At 47.0% G+C, this 16,599-nt stretch overlaps 1 protein-coding gene across 1 annotated transcript in view; it reads left to right on the top strand.

Moving 5' to 3' along the window:
* JAZF1 (JAZF zinc finger 1) overlaps nt 1–16,599 on the top strand; it is a 328,175-nt gene that overhangs the window by 309,021 nt on the left and 2,555 nt on the right. Inside the window, exon 4 of the mRNA NM_001206257.3 lies at nt 11,949–12,118. Coding sequence (NP_001193186.1) covers nt 11,949–12,118 — 170 coding nt within the window. The remainder of the gene's footprint in view (nt 1–11,948; nt 12,119–16,599) is intronic.

Consider the following 16,599-nt stretch of genomic DNA (forward strand, 5'->3'; position numbering starts at 1 on the left):
CTGGGCCTGAGGGTCCCTAACCCACGGGGCAGGAACCAGCCATGGATGCAGGAGTGAGAGTGGGCAGGGGAAACCAGGCAACTTCATAGACCCCTGCTGCTCCTGGGGTTCTGGAAATACTAAGAGAGTGCTGAGTGCCAGGTGCTGGTTTAAGCACTTACCTATATGTTGATTCATTGAATTGTCTGATGTGGGTTCTTAGGCAAAGAAAACTTGAGCGAGTGTCCCAAGGTCAGTGAACAATCGGTGAAGGAGGTGGCATCGGGATCCAGGCTGTTGGGCTCCAAAGTGTATGCTCATGGTCATGTGAGATATTGCCAGAAAAATAGAAATAGAGGAGAAAGCATCATTAAGGTCACTGGATGCTCACTCTGCGACCTTGGACTTCAAGGTCTGCTGCAACACTGGGGCCCAGGAGAAGCTGGATAAAATCGTATAGGGAATGGAAAATGCCAGAAGCAGAAGCCACGCTGTCCTCGTCTCACTCGACCCCTTACCCTCATGCAAAAAATCAGACTACTTTTTATAGCACACTTAACACAGTCTCTTTGACCGGGAAGTTCTTGCCCCTGCAGTTTCTCCCAATTGCTTTTGTCGAGGTTTGTCACCCAGGCAACGTTTCACCAGATTTAAGTGTGGCCCTGACGATTATGGAGGCAGCCTGCGATGTGCAGTATGTAAAAATGACATCCCGGGGCTCTCAGGAAGCTGCCCAGTTATGAAGCCAAATAGCCTTCTTAAAAATCAGAAGTGCTCTCATAAAACTCGTTTTTCATGCGGCCCAGGCTGTGGGTTCCACATGGGACAAAGTGTGAAACAAAGCTTTTACGGGAGACCTCCGAGATTCCTGTGAACTTTCAGTGACTCTTCATGACATTCTTCCCCAGAGAAGCACACCATATTTTCTGCGGTGGCTCGTTTCCACGTCCTCGGCTGGGTCTGAAAGAGACGGTTACTCTGATGCAGCAGAAACGGGTTTTTGCCAGTGGACCCTGATTATTTCTTATCTTGATTATTGCATCTTTCTTCTTGATGTCCATCATCCTCCTTTTCCCAACCCTACCCTCTGAGCTTTCTCTTGGCATAAAAATATCCACCCTGCATGTACGTATAACACATTAAATCTGTGTTAGAAAGGAAAACAGCATTCCTGTAACCAGCCCTGGCAAGTGCCTCTGTACCACAGAGAAGGCTGCACTTGTTTCAGAAAGACAGTCCTCTGCTCCCATTGTTTCCAGAATTCACATTATTGAGAGCAGGGCACGCCCTCGCTGCAGGAACCCACAGTGCAGAAATGAGCCACTGGGGGGCCCTCATCTCACTGCACACCTTGAAGGCAGAGAGATTGCGTGTCTCTTTCACCCCCAGGTCTCCAGGACTGTGGGTGAATTAATGAAAAATAAGTTAAGCCATATAACCCCGAATCAGACATTTGTTTATTTCTGACAGCATGAGAAAGCAGTATTCTCATCCGTTGTATTAAAAGGGCAAACTATATCTTAGGCATTTCTGTCCATGCATTTTAGACAGATGACTCTAACCAGATGATTTCTCACTGGCTTTGTCCATACCTGACCATTTCTTTCAAGTCTAGACAGTTTTAAATTACTGATCAAAACAATAATACCATCCAGAGCTAATATACAGAACTGAATGCCACAAATTAATGTACCCACTTTATACATATTAGTGGTGATGGTGTAGTTGCTAAGTCTACTATCCAACTCTTGTGAGCCCATGGACTGTAGCAGGCCAGGCTCCTCTGTCCTTGGGGTTTCCTAGGCAAGAGTGTTGGAGTGGACCGCCATTTCCTTCTCCATCTCACCACAGCCCTATGAAGTTAGTTCCAGTTTTTTTCCATTTCACAGATGCGTTGAAGGTGGAGTATTGAGTCTGAGGGTAGCTTCCCAGGTGACACAGTGGTAAAGAATCTGCCTGCAATGCAGGAGACTCAAGAAGTGCGGGTTTGATCCCTGGGTGGGGAAGATCCCAGGAGGAGGAAATGGCAGTATTTCCTCCAGTATTCTTGCCTTGAAAATCCCACGGACAGAGGAGTCTGGTAGAGGGCACCAGATGGTAATAGCAGAGCCAGATCCTAATACAGGCAGCCTGCTCCCAAGTCCCTGAATTACCTGCCCCAACGCAGCCTCTGGCTGGGATCCAGCTGGTTTCACAGTTGTATTCATCAGGTTTAATGGGAGATAGAGCATTGTGTACGTGCATCGTACAGATTGTGATCCCTGATGGCGTCACTGTTCCTCTTATTTTCTTATATACAAATGGTAGTGTGTATTACATAAGCACAATTACGAAGCGCAGAGTCTATATGTTACATACAGATCCCTGTGTGCATTGTGGCACGTGGTTCCATCCCTCCAGTGCTCAGGGCCTCTGCCGTAGATACCTTCATCCCACAAGGACTGGCGGAGCCCTGCTCACGGTGCACACCATGCTGGGTACTGGAGTCTGGGGACAGTTAGAGCAGCCCAGCCTTGAGGAACCCACAGTCTGACAGCCATCTCCCAGGAGACACAAGAGGGTGATGGGCAGGACAAGCCAGTCACCCTTGGACACCCACACCCCCCTTCCAGGCTCCCCTGTGCCTCCTTCACAGGACTGAGCAGGCCTGATTCCCTGAGTCTGGACACTCACCCTCACGGGCACCTGCTTGCTGGCCAGCCCTTCTTAGCTCAGCTGCAAGGTTTGAAACTCAGAGAACCTATTCTATTTGGCAATCTGACAACAACTGGTAAGAGAGTCCAGGGTGCCCGGTAGGACCCTTTTTAAAAGAGCCCAGTGGGTGACTTAGGACCATGTCTTAGAACTAGATTTCACCCACCTTGCAAACAAAGATTGGCTTCCCTAGAGAATATTCAAAAAGAATGAGAAGTGGCACGGGCCAGAAGGACACCTGAAATGGTGAAGAGCTGTCATCATACTTTCTCTCCATGATATACCTCTGTCACTTTCACGGTGAGATCTTGTCTGTGTCTTCCTGATGGGCCTGAGGTCGGCTTGCCAACAGCCCACCTCCCCTGTTCGTTTGTAGGTTCCTGCTAGCTGACACAGTGCCTTACTGGCAGGCACCAAAAATGACCTTTCTCTTCTATTTCAGCCTCTCTATACCCTATTAAAATGTCAGTTAAAAATTGTTTGATTTCCGCCCCCTCCCCGGAAATGAATGTTGGTTCTTGTAGAAAGAAGCTCTATACTGGTGGTTAAAAATGGCTTCATGCTTTTCTTACTGTGACATGTAGTCAGAAGAATCTTTACACTGAGACACACACCTGAAACAAGTTTTACAAACACATCTTATACTCTGATACTTTCTATTCCATTCTGTCCATTAAAAAAAAAAATTCTAATTATGCCCCACAAAAATGACTTCACAACCCACTTAGGAGTCACAATTTGAAAACATTGGGACTCTGCATCGGAAATAGGTCTTGAGAGTTGCCTGTTGTGACAAGAAACCTTTATGTTAAATCTCAGTGAATCTCGAGCAGCAACTGGAAGGCTTAGGGGAAAGAGCCATTTTAATCTCCCCTCAAAGTGAAATAGCAGAGCTGATGGGGGTGGGAGGTGGGGTGGCGATGTTACCGAGATCCTTGCAGTACTGAAGGGACGTCCTTGTTTCTTATTGTTCATTTTGTTTTCCCTGAAAAATAGCCAGAATATGAGAACAATAAAGGAGACAAGATGTTTTCTTGTGCTTTGGGGGTAGTTTGTTTCTCTTCTCACCAAGATGGAGAGCTGGGGAATTAGGTACCAAAACTCAGTCAGGAACAAACTGCAGGGGCTTGACTGCAAACTGAGCGGGTGAGAGAAGAACAGAGGCTTCTCTGAAGCCTCAAGGAGAAAGAAGAAGAGGACCGAGGCAAAATAAGAAAGCACTGATAAGAAAACGGTTAGTTTTCCCTTTACATCTTTTTCTGGCAATGTGCCTATTCAAATAGAGGATTTCTTACACTCGCTTGGTGGAGTTGTTTTAAAATCTGAACACCCAGGTTTTAGAAGCAGCTGATTTCCATCACCTTAACCCTAAGGCTTCCATAAAGCTTAAGATTCCGTAGATCTTAACCTTAATTCAATCATGGGCTGTAGAGTGAGAGTGACAAGGAAGGAGCCAGGAGCAGGGTCACAGCTTCCGAGCACTGCTCAGCCCTTCGGTGATGGCAGTCACGTCATGGTGGCTGGGCGGCAGTCAGGGCTGTGCGGTCCTGGCCAGTTTGGGGGTGGCGGCCTCCACATCCCTCCAGCGTTCCCCTTGTTACGAGTGTACCAGCAGGAGTGCGGCTGCCTGTGACCACATCATCAACTCGTCAAAAATCAACACAATGGAAGGTGATGGGGGCCTGGACTTCTGCATCTCATCTGTCTTGAAGTGGCAGACCCTGGATGTCAGATACCCAGCCGCGTGTGCATCTCCACAATGCCTTCATCACTTGCAGTGTCCACACACAACCCTGTTACGTGGTTAGAAAACAGTGACCTGGTGTCAGGAGGCCTGTTTCGTCTTTGCCTTTCCTTTGTGTGTTTAACAAATACATTCCGTGTGACTTGGGTGTGCCAGGTACTCTCAAGGCCACCGTGAGTTCAGTGACATGCGTTTGAACATACTGAGAGATGTGCACTTCCATTCGGGTGGATTCAAGTTATTAGTGGGACCATAGGCAGGTTAGGAAGACAAGCTCTAGAGCTAAGACGGCTAGAGTAGAACCCTTGCTCTGCCACGGAAGAGCTTTGTGACCTTAGACAAGGCGCTCTGCCTCTCTGAGCCTTTGTTGTATATAAAATGAAGATATTGTAGTAGGTATCAGCCTCATAGGGCTGTTGTGAGGTTTAAATGAGTGTGCCCCCAGTAAGGGTCAGCTGCCCTTAGGACAGTGATGGTGGACCAAGGAGGTCAAGAATTTTTGAGACTTGGCGATGGTCCCTGGAGCCACTAAGTGTGTCTTCCATTGTAATCACTTGTCAGTTCATTTAGACTGTTGTTGCTTCAGCTCATATCAAGTGGGTCGGTACCAATTAAAGCTAATTATAATTCTATAAGGCAGAAAGGCAACGCTTTGCTAATGTCTTTGCCAGAATTTGACATCCCAAGAGAGTTTTGGTTTGCTGTCACTGCAGTTAGAACTTGTGCATGAATATTAACGATCTGAGTTAAAATTGTGGCATATTGGATTTCTGGGAAAGGTTGACTTGTTTTTATCCGTATGTCACTCTGTTTATGAATACAAAGAACGAGAACACTGTAGGTGCTAGAATGGGTTTGGGGCCATCTTCACAGAGTAGAGGGGTGAGCAGGGGACAGAGGTGGTGGGCAGAGTCTGGAGGGAAGTGGGCTAGATCTAAGGTGGTCCTTGTGGCGCATGAGGCACTCAGCTGGCTCCTGGGCATGAAGGGGACTCGTCCAGGTGGGTGGATATGGATATAAGTGTGCACAGGCACTCTGGACCCCCTTGTCTTTTCATATAACTCATGAAATCAACTTTTTACTTCCTTGGCCGACACCCAGGCAGACTCTTCCCGCAGTCCTGTAGAGTATAGTTGCCCTCTGAAATCCTGTCCACTGGGTTTGTTCATTTCCCCAAATGAAATGCTGGCATGAGCTCTTGGGGCCACCCACCCAAAGGTACCTCTGTCAATCACTGTCCTGCCCACCTCTGGCCCCCACAGTGGGGACTGTGCAGCCCATGGAGGATGACAATGGAAAGCTCAACCTGAGAAAGATTAGTGGCTGCTAACGCCCACCTGTGACCGTGCAAGGTGAAATTAATTTTCTTGTAGAAATTCTCATGTTGGTAAAGTTATTTGTAAATTGTTTAATGATGCCTAAGAATATGAAAAGCCTGGAAAAATCAACTCATGGGGCTTTTCTTTGCAACACTGGAATGCTAACACCCAGGAGGGCAGGCCCCACACTGAGGTTGAGACTAGCCCTGTGCTTCCCACACCCCAAGCTGGACTCCGTCCCGCTCCTCTCCAGTGCTTCCAGGGCTTCGCTCTGTGTGTCACATCTTTCTGTCAGTCAGGGATATTCCATTCAAAATTAAATAAAAAAGCACAAACTTTGAAACCAAAGACTCAAGTACCAGTCCAGCCTGCCTGTTTCTAACTGGGTGACCTTAGACAGGTCCCTCACCTCCTGAACCCCAACTCTCCCCTTTGCGAAACTGGGGAAACAAAGGTTGGTTCCATGAAAAATACGTCTCCACACTCCAGGCTTACAGGAGCCACCCCACCACCACCACCTAAATGACAAAGGCATCTCCTAACTCCTTCCAGTTCGAGAATGCAAGTGTCAAGCAAAATTTGCTCATTCTTAGGTAGCTACAATTTTTATTAAATCCAGTAGGCACAGGTAAGTTTAGGTATGGAAGTATTTGCTAGAAGTTAAGGAACAAATGATTTAAAGCAAAAGTAGGCCAAATTAAAAGAAGCCTGGCATTTTGGCTATCATGCTTTTGTGCATCCCTCAAAGCTTCATATTGTGCCCATTGCAGTAAAAATGACAGTGCTTAAGGGAGAACTAGGGTTGGGCAGAGCCTTAAAGCCATGGGACTTTGTAACCAGAGCATCAGTGAAAACAGTAATCATCCTAACAGAATAATTGCTTGGCTGAATCCCCACTGTAAATCCCCCCTGGCACATCCCCCCAGCATCCCAGTCCTCTGACCTTTGTCCTTGGGATGCAGATCTTTGCGGGTGTTCTCTCTCCTAGGAGAGCAAGTTCATCCAAATCAGAAATCTCACCCAGTCGGTTTTTGTTGTAAAATACAAGGGCGCTGTTTCTGCAGTTCTTGTCCCTGTGCTGTCGGCCCTCTCAGGTGCTGTAGCCCAGAGGAAAGGCTGGCACTTCTGGAAGAACAGCGGCCATTGCTCTAAAGAAGCCACGGCTATGGGTTTTTCATGTGCTTTTCCTACTGAAGGCCTTCAGGCTTTCCCTTTAGTTAGGAGAATGCCGTCTTCTCGACCCTTCAAGAGAGTCAGCGTGGGGAGAGCTGCTGGCCTGTGGCAGGTTTTCTGTTTTGTGCTTAAGCACTTGTCTTTTTCAGTTGGCATTGCCAAGGCTTAGAGCTGACTTGTGGAAAGGAAAGGGCGGGGGGTGGAGAGATGCAGATGAACCAGTGCTCGTGCCACAGCATAGATTTACCCTGCTGGAGTCCCCAGCCAGCAGCCCTGGAGAGAGAGACCTGTGAGATAAACCACCGAACACCTCTCACTTCTGCGATGTTAACTTGAGGGTGGAGTCAAGGGCTTGTCAAGTTCCTTCTCGTTGCAAAATTGCAACTCACCAACTCACTGTTCCCCAACCCTGCTTCTGAGAGGACACCTGCCAGCCCGTCCCCAGACACCTGCTCTGGGCCCAGGGAGTGAATTATTCTTGTGACTCGCATGCTTTCCTCACACCTACCTGCCCCAATCACTCCCAGCTACAAGAATGGGTGTTGGGGGTCTTTTCCTTTTTTACACAGAGGAATGCTTTATAATTAATGAACATTTTATGGATTCTGGGTGATGAGGGCTCAGAACCAGGAGCCTGGCTTGATTCTGCGTCCTCCCTCTGCTGGCTGGAGCCCAGCACCACCTCTGCTAGACTGACAGGACAGAGATCACACGTGCCTCCAGGATCACCTGCTCAGCCAAGATCAGGGTTAATGAATGAGCATATGCATTCCTTAACACCCCATCCTGCTTCCCTGGAACAATCCAAAAGCTCACTGGAATGTGATGGCCTCAAAGCAGGCAGTGATGGGCCTGTTTGACCCCTCCCGCTGGCCTGAAGGGCAGTGGGCTCCAGAGTAGGTACACAGGACAGTCCATAAGGTGGAGGAAGGAGATATGGAATCTTTACACTTACTAAGTAAAATATTTCTCATGTTATTATGTATATTTATTAAACTATCAAGATTGCCAGGAGAAATATCAATAACCTCAGATATGCCGATGGCACCACCCTCGTGGTAGAAAGCAAAGAAGAACTAAAGAGCCTCTTGATGAAAGTGAAAGAGGAGAGTGAAAAAGCTGGCTTAAAACACAACATTAAAAAAACTAAGATCATGGCACCCGGCCCCATGGCAAATAGATGGGGAAACAGTGACAGATTTTATTTTCTTGGGCTCCAAAATCACTGCTGATGGTGACTGCAGACGTGAAGTTAAAGGACACTTGCTCCTTGGAAGGAAAGTTATGACCAGCCTAGATAGCATATTAAAAAGCAGAGACATTACTTTGCCAACAAAGGTCCATCTAGTCAAGGCTATGGTTTTTCCAGTGGTCATGTATGGATGTGAGAGTAGGACTGTAAAGAAAGCTGAGTGCCGAAGAATTGAGGCTTTTGAACTGTGGTGTTGGAGAAGACTCTTTGAGAGTCCCTTGGACTGCAAGGAGAACCAGTCAATCCTCAAGGAAATCAGTCCTGAATATTCATTGGAAGGACTAATGCTGAAGCTGAAACTCCAGTACTTTGGCCACCTGATGCAAAGAACTGACTCACTGGAAAAGACCCTGATGCTGGAAAAGATTGAAGGCAGGAAAAGGGGGCGCAGAGAGGATGAGATGGTTGGATGGCATCACTGACTGGATGGACATGAATGTGAGTGAGCTCCGGGAGTTGGTGATGGACAGGGAAGCCTGGCATGCAGCAGTCCATGGGGTCGCAAAGAGTCAGACAAGACTGAGCGACTGAACTGATTAAACTATTTAATCCTCATCCTTTTATTTGCTTATCTGTTTTACACAGTAATATATTAGTAAATGTTGTTGTTCAGTCTGTTCTAAATCCTTTTAAAAGCAGGAACTCAATTGGCCCTCACAACAACCTTAAGAGGTTGTAGTATTATCAGTCCATTTTACAGATGAGGAACCTAAAGCTCAGAGAGGTTACATCACTTGCCTGGGGTCACACAGCTTATCTGTGGCAGCACCACGGATCACGTGGGCTCCCAGACTGGCCCCTGTAGATGTGTCTGCATGAACAGTCCTCAGTGAGCACCATGCCTCTCTTGTGATATGGAATCCTTCTTGTAGTTTTTCTACTGGAGATTCCCAAACCTCTGAATTTTCTTATTTTTTGTTTGGTTTCACAACAGGCTTTTCTAAAAAACAGTATCATTTTACGTGTAATATTATAGGGTAGTATTATTACAAAAGCGATATTACACTGTCTTCATTTTTATTTTTGGCTGCACTGGATTTTCACTGCTGCACGAGAGCTTTCTCTAGTGACTAGCAGGGGTTTCTCTGTTGCGGTGCACGAGCTCCTCACTGCAGTGGCTTCTCTCACTGCGGGGCACAGGCTCCAGGCTCGCTGGCTCAGCAGTTGTGGCACACCGGCTCGGTTGCCCTGAGGCACGTGGAATCCTCCCGGACCAGGGATGGAACCCGTGTCCCCCTGCACTGGCAGGCAGACTCCCACCCATTGTACCACCAGGGAGGTCCTGTCTTGTTTTTTGAGCACTCATTATGGCTTCCTGTGCCAGGTGCTTTATCAACATTAATTTTAACCCTTGAATTAAACTGAAGGGAAGAGTCTTTCCCCCATTTCACAGAAGAGAAAGAAGAGGCCAGGTAGTCACTCAGCTGACTGTCCAGCCAAGGCATAAACCCAGGGCCGTGCACTGCTCAGCTTGTGTTACAGGACAGAACTCAGTAGAAACAGATCCTTCTCGATCCCCATGCCAGGCAGGCAGTTTCACAAAGCACCCAGAGGACCCTGTGGTGTGTGAGCATGCCTATACTCGCAAAGGCATCCTGACATGGATGGTGACTCGTGGTCCCCATTCCTGCAACACTTGGGACTGGATGCCACGTGGTTTCCAAGCAGCTGTGTCTACAGGATCAATCCCTCGGGCCTGGCCCCTTTTGATCCCGAGGAGTTTTGAAGTTTTATCTTCTACTGGGCTTCATTAAGCCCTCGGTTGGTCTGAGGCTTTCTTTCCCACCCCCTGTGCCCCAGTTGTAAATGTTGTGCACTTTTCAGTATTCAGGTTAACAAGTTAGCCCAATTAGATGGGTAAATTAGTCATTCTCACTTTCTCAAGTCCTACTGGAAGAGCTTTGCGAAACAGCATTTATAGTTTTCTAACAAGCAATTTAAAGGACAGCGGCATGTGGCATTTGTTTAAGAGTAAAATGTCCTAAACGGTGCCCTACTGGAAAACAGATTTTGAGATTTGCTCACAGACCGACTCAGGGCCTCGGCAGAGTGGCACCCCTGTGCTGTCTTGATCCCTGGGGTCTCCAGCCAAACACGGCTGGGGGCTTACTGAAACCCACACTGAATGCCAACGCCTCCTTTTGGCCTGGTGGTTTTTTCTGCACTGCCCGAGTTTCTAAACAGGCTGCTTTGAATTCTGAGTGGTAGATGGTGGAGGACCAGAAACATGGAGGTTGAGAAACACCCCCCTCCCCACCGCCCCAGAGAGCTGCTGGCATTGGAGGCCAGGAAAGTGTCACCTGGGGAAAACTGACTCCCTTAATCGCTAATTGAGAATGTGTAAGCTCTTGAAGCACACGGTTCTCAGTTTCTTTGTGTGTATGAGAGTGACAGTCATCCTCACCTCACTGGGTCACCAGAGGGTTAAATGAGATGATGCATCTCACATGCCTAAAACATACGAGGCCCTCGTTCACCTTGAGGTCCCTTCCTCCCTTCCTGGATCCTTTTAAGTGTTCACCTCATGCTGGCGTCCTTGTTCCTGGCTTGACTGGCTCTTCAAACAATCTTATTAATGCCTATTAAAATGAAACCCAATAAAAGTGCCAATATTTGGTGTTGAAATAATTGATGTAGCAGAGGGAGCCCACGGTGAGCACCCAGGCAGGCCCCTGCTGCAATTTAGCTTCACACCTGGGGGATGAATTTCACAACTGTAATTGCTACCATATAATTCTTATTAATGTTGTGCTATAATTCCTATTTATTCCACGAGGCTTGTAAATGCATTAGAACTTGTCAACATATTATTTTACACTGTTTATGATCTGTAGAATTATGTCCTTCAGGATTGTATTGTGCAAAAACTCCACATAAATGGCTGTAGACCTCGTTAAAAAAAGGGGGGGGGGTTGCTTGTTGAAGTGGTTCTCCATCCCCTCCATGCTGAGCAGAAGTTGGTGAGGCAGATTTTTAATTCAGTTCTGAGCAGAGCTCTTAACCTCAGGGTACAAGGGGATCCCGACATGCGTCTTAGCTCTGTGCTGCGGTGGCTCAGCCGGCCCTCCCTCCCAGGAAAGGTGGTGTGTACTGAAAGGCAGGTGCTGTTCACTGGGGACAGGTGTGGTAGGGAATTGTCGGGTCTTCCTCTAGCTGGACCTGCATTCTGATGATGACATTGTGTCCTCAGAGCTCTGGGTGTTTCAGCCCCCTGCCTCCCTAGCTTGGGGTAAAGCCCCCTTTAGTGCCACATTTCTTCGTGGTCTTCCCAGCTCAGCTTATAAAGGAAGAGATCTGAAATGAATTCCCACCAAAGTGTAAATACCTAATGTGTAAAATGTAACCCCCTCCCACAGATTTTTGTATTTACTATGGTGATAAAGCAGGAAAATTAAGGGGACAGGATTCTGTTCATTGGAGTGTCATGTGTATCCTGTGTGTGTGTATGTGCGTGTGTGTGTGTTGGGACAGGGGTTTGTCTGTCGTGGTCGGTTATATTTGGTTTCAGCATCTTTGCAGTCACCTTTGCTGAAGAATTGCATTCACGTTCTTGCACAGCTAACTCCTTACCATGAGCCCTGGGCTCTCTGATGGGAAAACAGATACCCTCCCCCTCAGGGCTGTCCTCGGGACTAGATGCCCTTGCAGTCCCTTAGTGCCCTAGATGTCCTCTTCCAGGGCAGTCGGAGCTGCCTGTCCCCTCACTGCCATGCCTCCTGTCCTAGGGTTAGGTTTAGGGCGAGAGGGACGCTCCTGACGCTCCTTGATTTCTGCTCTGGCCCTGCAGGCAGCGAATACGACGAGGAGGAGGTGGATTATGAGGAGTCAGATAGCGACGAGTCCTGGACCACAGAGAGTGCCATCAGCTCTGAAGCCATCCTCAGCTCCATGTGCATGAACGGAGGGGAGGAGAAGCCTTTTGCCTGCCCGGTTCCTGGATGTAAAAAGAGATACAAGGTAAAAGAAATACCCTCTCGCTTGGCGTAACCAGATGGAAGATGGCAAGCCCTGTGTCAGTCAAGTCTGGGGAGAGGTGCTTCCCTCTGTGGAGCCGATTGGGTGTGTGGCTGCCCTCAGGTCAGGGCTAGCTCTGGTCTCTGGGTGAGTTTTTCCCTTTGCTGATCTGTGCGGGAACTATAGGTCAGGAGATTGTTGTTGTTGTTGTGGGAGGATCATGTTTTTGATATTCTTCAAATTCATGTCAAATCAGGCAGAATATCAAATGTGTTTGCCAAACACTTTTCCCCGTGGCTGGCTCTGCAGGTGGTTCACAGAGACCACTTTGAAGTCTTAAAAGCCTACAGACGGTTCACAGGGCTCTTTTGGAAAATGTTGTAAGGTATTTTCTTCCAGCTGAGGAAGCCCTTGCCCACTTCCCCCAAATGGCATGAAGAGAAGAGGAAAAAGGGGGCCTTTGGTATTTTTCACACCTAACCATCAGCTCTAGCTTTAGCAAAGTCTCTGTAGACGGCCAAAACCTGTGTCTCTGCAGGCCTGACTGGGTGTCAGGGGAGCCAGGGGCACTATATTCTCTGTTGAGAAAAACTCCCAAGGGACAAAACACTGAGAAACACCGACACATTCGGGTCCAGAGGACATTACAAGAAAACAAATCTGCAAACTTTCCCATGAAGCATTAGCAGCTCTTTAAATCCAACTGTGAAAAACTAAAAATCAAAAACAGATTCGGTGCCTGTGATGAGATGCTAATTTCCCCAAAGCTCAGCAGATTGACTATTTCTAAAGAAAGGCTTGAAAAATATGATAGCATAAGCACTTCCTGTATTATTCCCTCTTCAATATGTCTCTGCACGCACACACACACAAGATTATTTCAGTACTTTATACCTGCTCCTGATATTAAAGCATAAAACACAAATGTATCGCAGGTAAGTGGCTCAGGGTTTCACCAACTCTGAACACGATTAAATGTTGATCATGGACAGTCCAGATGAAGCCCCACGATGGAGATGTGAGGTCCCATAAGTGTGTCCTGATGCACTGTGCCGTGTCCCGACTGCACACGTACATTCCTGTGGGTCAGAAGGCATCGTGGTAGTGGAGTGGGGGTAGGAAGAGAATGAAATGGTTACCTCAGGAAGCCAGGAGCCCAAGGGATTGTTCAAGAAGCTACTTTGTCCAGAGGACAGCTCTGCTTGCAGAAAGAGATTTTCTCTTCTTTCTCTATGTGAAAATGGAGAAAGCTGGACAAGGACACTGCTCTTGTATCCTACCTGCCCTCCATGCTTCTCAGGAGCTGGTGCACCGTGCTCCGCTGTCTTGCTGCCTTCTCTCAAGGGTCCAAACACTGTTTTAGGGGGGTCTTACACGTCAGCTAAGTTAAAAGAGGGAGCAAAGTAATAACCCAGACCGCAACTGACTGAAAAACAAAAAATGAGGTAGGGGAATGTAAGCTACACCCTTTATTTTGGCCAAAGAGGATGAAGCCTTCTGTCTTTGCCACCTCTGGCTTCATTTTGTTTTTCCATCCCTTTCCCCTGGTCATTTCTATTTTCTTGTCATTACTCTCTCGCTTCTATTTTTCTTGAATTTCCAGTAGTTTCTGCCTTCCTGCAGTTTATGTGCATCTAGGTCGATGAGGGCTTTGGGGGAGTGTTCTTTCTCCATCTAAGGCCTAAAGAAAATTGCATGAAACTTGGGCTATAGAAGCTGCCTGTTTCAGTACCACAGACTGGCAGATGACACGGATGGCAATTAGTGGTCGTGATTTCCATGAGGGAAGTGTGAGTTTCCTTTCCTGGGCCAGAATACCAGGTAATGGTGCATGGGACAGGAACAAATGCATAACTGCTTCTCCTAACCAGCTGCTTGAGGAAAAGGTAGTCATATTACCTAACTCTTTAGTCTCACTCTTTCTCCTGGGAAGTTACTGGCTGCAGGGCAGTGGTGTTCTCTAGTGTAATTATTTCATCTTATTTACTGCATGGTTGTTGGATTAGATTTTGGTGAGAGGAGGGCATAATGAGCTAGTGCACTGTGGTGTCAGGCAGAATCCACAAGGGCTGCCATCTTGTTCATCCCCACAGCTACCTTCAGACCTGTCTCATTCCTTGCCCTGCCTATTGGCAGGGGGTTTCTCATCCACAAGGCTCTTGGGCACTGACTCAGGATCAGCTCTTCTCACCATTTCACTGGCATTTGCAGAACTGAGAGAAGATGAGCATCTAACTCCCCAGACTTCATATAGAGTAGGGCACAGGAGGAGCAGTACAGTGGTTTCCCATGTTAATTCTTTCGCCTCTAAATGCCCCCTTTCCCTCCTCTGTCAGCATTCCTCATTTCATTCCCATTTCTCAAAGCACAGCTCAAATGTTTGTGGGAGCCCTTACCAGCTTCCCAGACTGAAGTTCCCCCCCATCCTGAAGTTCTATCATCTGACCTTTCTACCTCATCTGTTCACACGACTGGCAGAGCCCTTACGATCTTATTAGCCCAAGTGCTTACAGCTCAAAGACCCTTCTGCATGTAGCTCACATCCAGAACATTAAGTAAATACCCTAAGGATAAAGGGACAAAGACAAAATGCATGGGGGAAGAGGGGGGCAACGTGGGCTCCCCACTGACCAACGGAACCCCAAAGCCACAACATGATTCATTCTTCTGTGCTCCTCGCAGACATTCCAGGCCAGGAGCACAACTGATTCCATCCACCTTGGTTCTGCACAAAGTTTCTCTGAGAGTCCTCGGCTACACAGAGAACACAGCATTTCAGCAGCATAAAGCAAGCTTGGTCTCTGGCATCTGTGTAGATACACAGTCAAGTACACATGTAGCTCCAGATTTTCCCAAGAAGGACACTTGAGCCTTTCTCCCCTTCAGTGGATCTAAATCTCCTTGCCTCTCCTGAGGGTCCCCCTAGAAGCCCTGGTGGGAGCATAAATGACCTTTCTGGATAAAACTTGGCAGAAAATAGAGCTTTTAAAAATGTCCAAATTCTTCAGTTCCATAATTTTCCTGGAAATTTATGCTATTTTCAAAAAATGTTGATGAGGGAATCCAATCTGTATGTGTGTGTATTTATATATATACACTTACACACACATACATACATACACAGCAAAAAATACTGAAATACCTTAGATGTTAAACTATGATTCTGTTGTACATTCTTATGCTTCTCTCTACTTTCTCAATGTCTACAATTACCTACACTGAACACAGATTACAGTAATAACCATGGGAGGAAAAGACCTGGTTCCCACCTGACTTGCCCTGGACATCCCATGTGCTGCCATGTCAAGTGTGACAGAGGAAGACTGGCAGTGCCGTCTCTGGGGCAGGTGGGGTGTCACCATGCTGCTCCACATGCCTTCACTGTTTTAACTTTAACTTAAATGGCAACCCACTCCAGTGTTCTTGTCTGGAAAATCCAACGGACAGCGGAGTCTGGCGGGCTACAGGCCATGGGGTCCCAAAAAGTCGGACACGACGGAGCAACTAACACTTTCACCATCTCCAAGCCCAGCTTTGGTTTTTTCATCTTTCTTCCACATCAGATACCCAAATGACTTCATCCTCTCCTTTGTGTAGGACATAAAGGTTCACAGGAAACTGAAAGTTAGGATTTTATATGGTACACATTACATATTGTACTTACACAAGCCTGAATACCGACAGACATCAAATAGTTAAGGCATGGTGGCCCAGTGTGTGGTGTCCTAACTTTAGCTCTCATGATTTGATTTGGAGTAGAATTCTGTTGTTCGATTGGGTCAGTTCCCTCAGCAGGCAGGGAGTGCCTGGCATGGAAGAGAACCAGTGCCACCTCAGGTCCTCCTCTGTACCTTATGCCGTGCCCCTTCCTGGGTCAGATCACTGTAAGTCATAGACAGTTTTCTCTAGACTGAGTGTCCCAGTCCTTCCCAACTTTTAAGAATTTTTCAGCTTCGTGATCTGGTCAAGTCAGCTTCTCTGAGTGTCAATTTTTAGTTAAAACCTGAGTGCTGAATAAGACAGTAGATATCAAGTTCTTGGCATGAGGAAAAGTTCCGTTAGTGATGTGCCTTGCCGTGTAAGAGCTTAATCCTCTTTCTCCTTTTCAGGGATCAGAGGATTTAATAAGAATTTCAAGTTGCCTGACATTTATTTATTTTTGTCATTGTGAATATTTTTGAAAGACCAAACTCATTTCAGGATCTCTGCAGTTAGAACTGAGTTTCAGCAAAGCTTTGGAGTTTTGGAAAGTGAAGTTCCCATAGTTATCTGTGAATGAACAGATAGGGAAATGTTACATCTGATTAGAGATATAACTAACATCTCTGATAAGGTTGTCCCATGACACTTGTGAACATTTTAAGTCACAGCAAGAGAGAGAGAGAGTTGCTAAGGTAGTTTATTTTAGGCCCTTTGGTCAACCCAGAGCTGCCATGTTTCCACACATGTAGCCGGCTTCCTGATTTTTCCAGAGTAGTAAAGTT

The sequence above is a fragment of the Bos taurus genome, chromosome 4 (genome assembly GCF_002263795.3).
Source record: "Bos taurus isolate L1 Dominette 01449 registration number 42190680 breed Hereford chromosome 4, ARS-UCD2.0, whole genome shotgun sequence".
Lineage (NCBI taxonomy): Eukaryota > Metazoa > Chordata > Mammalia > Artiodactyla > Bovidae > Bos > Bos taurus.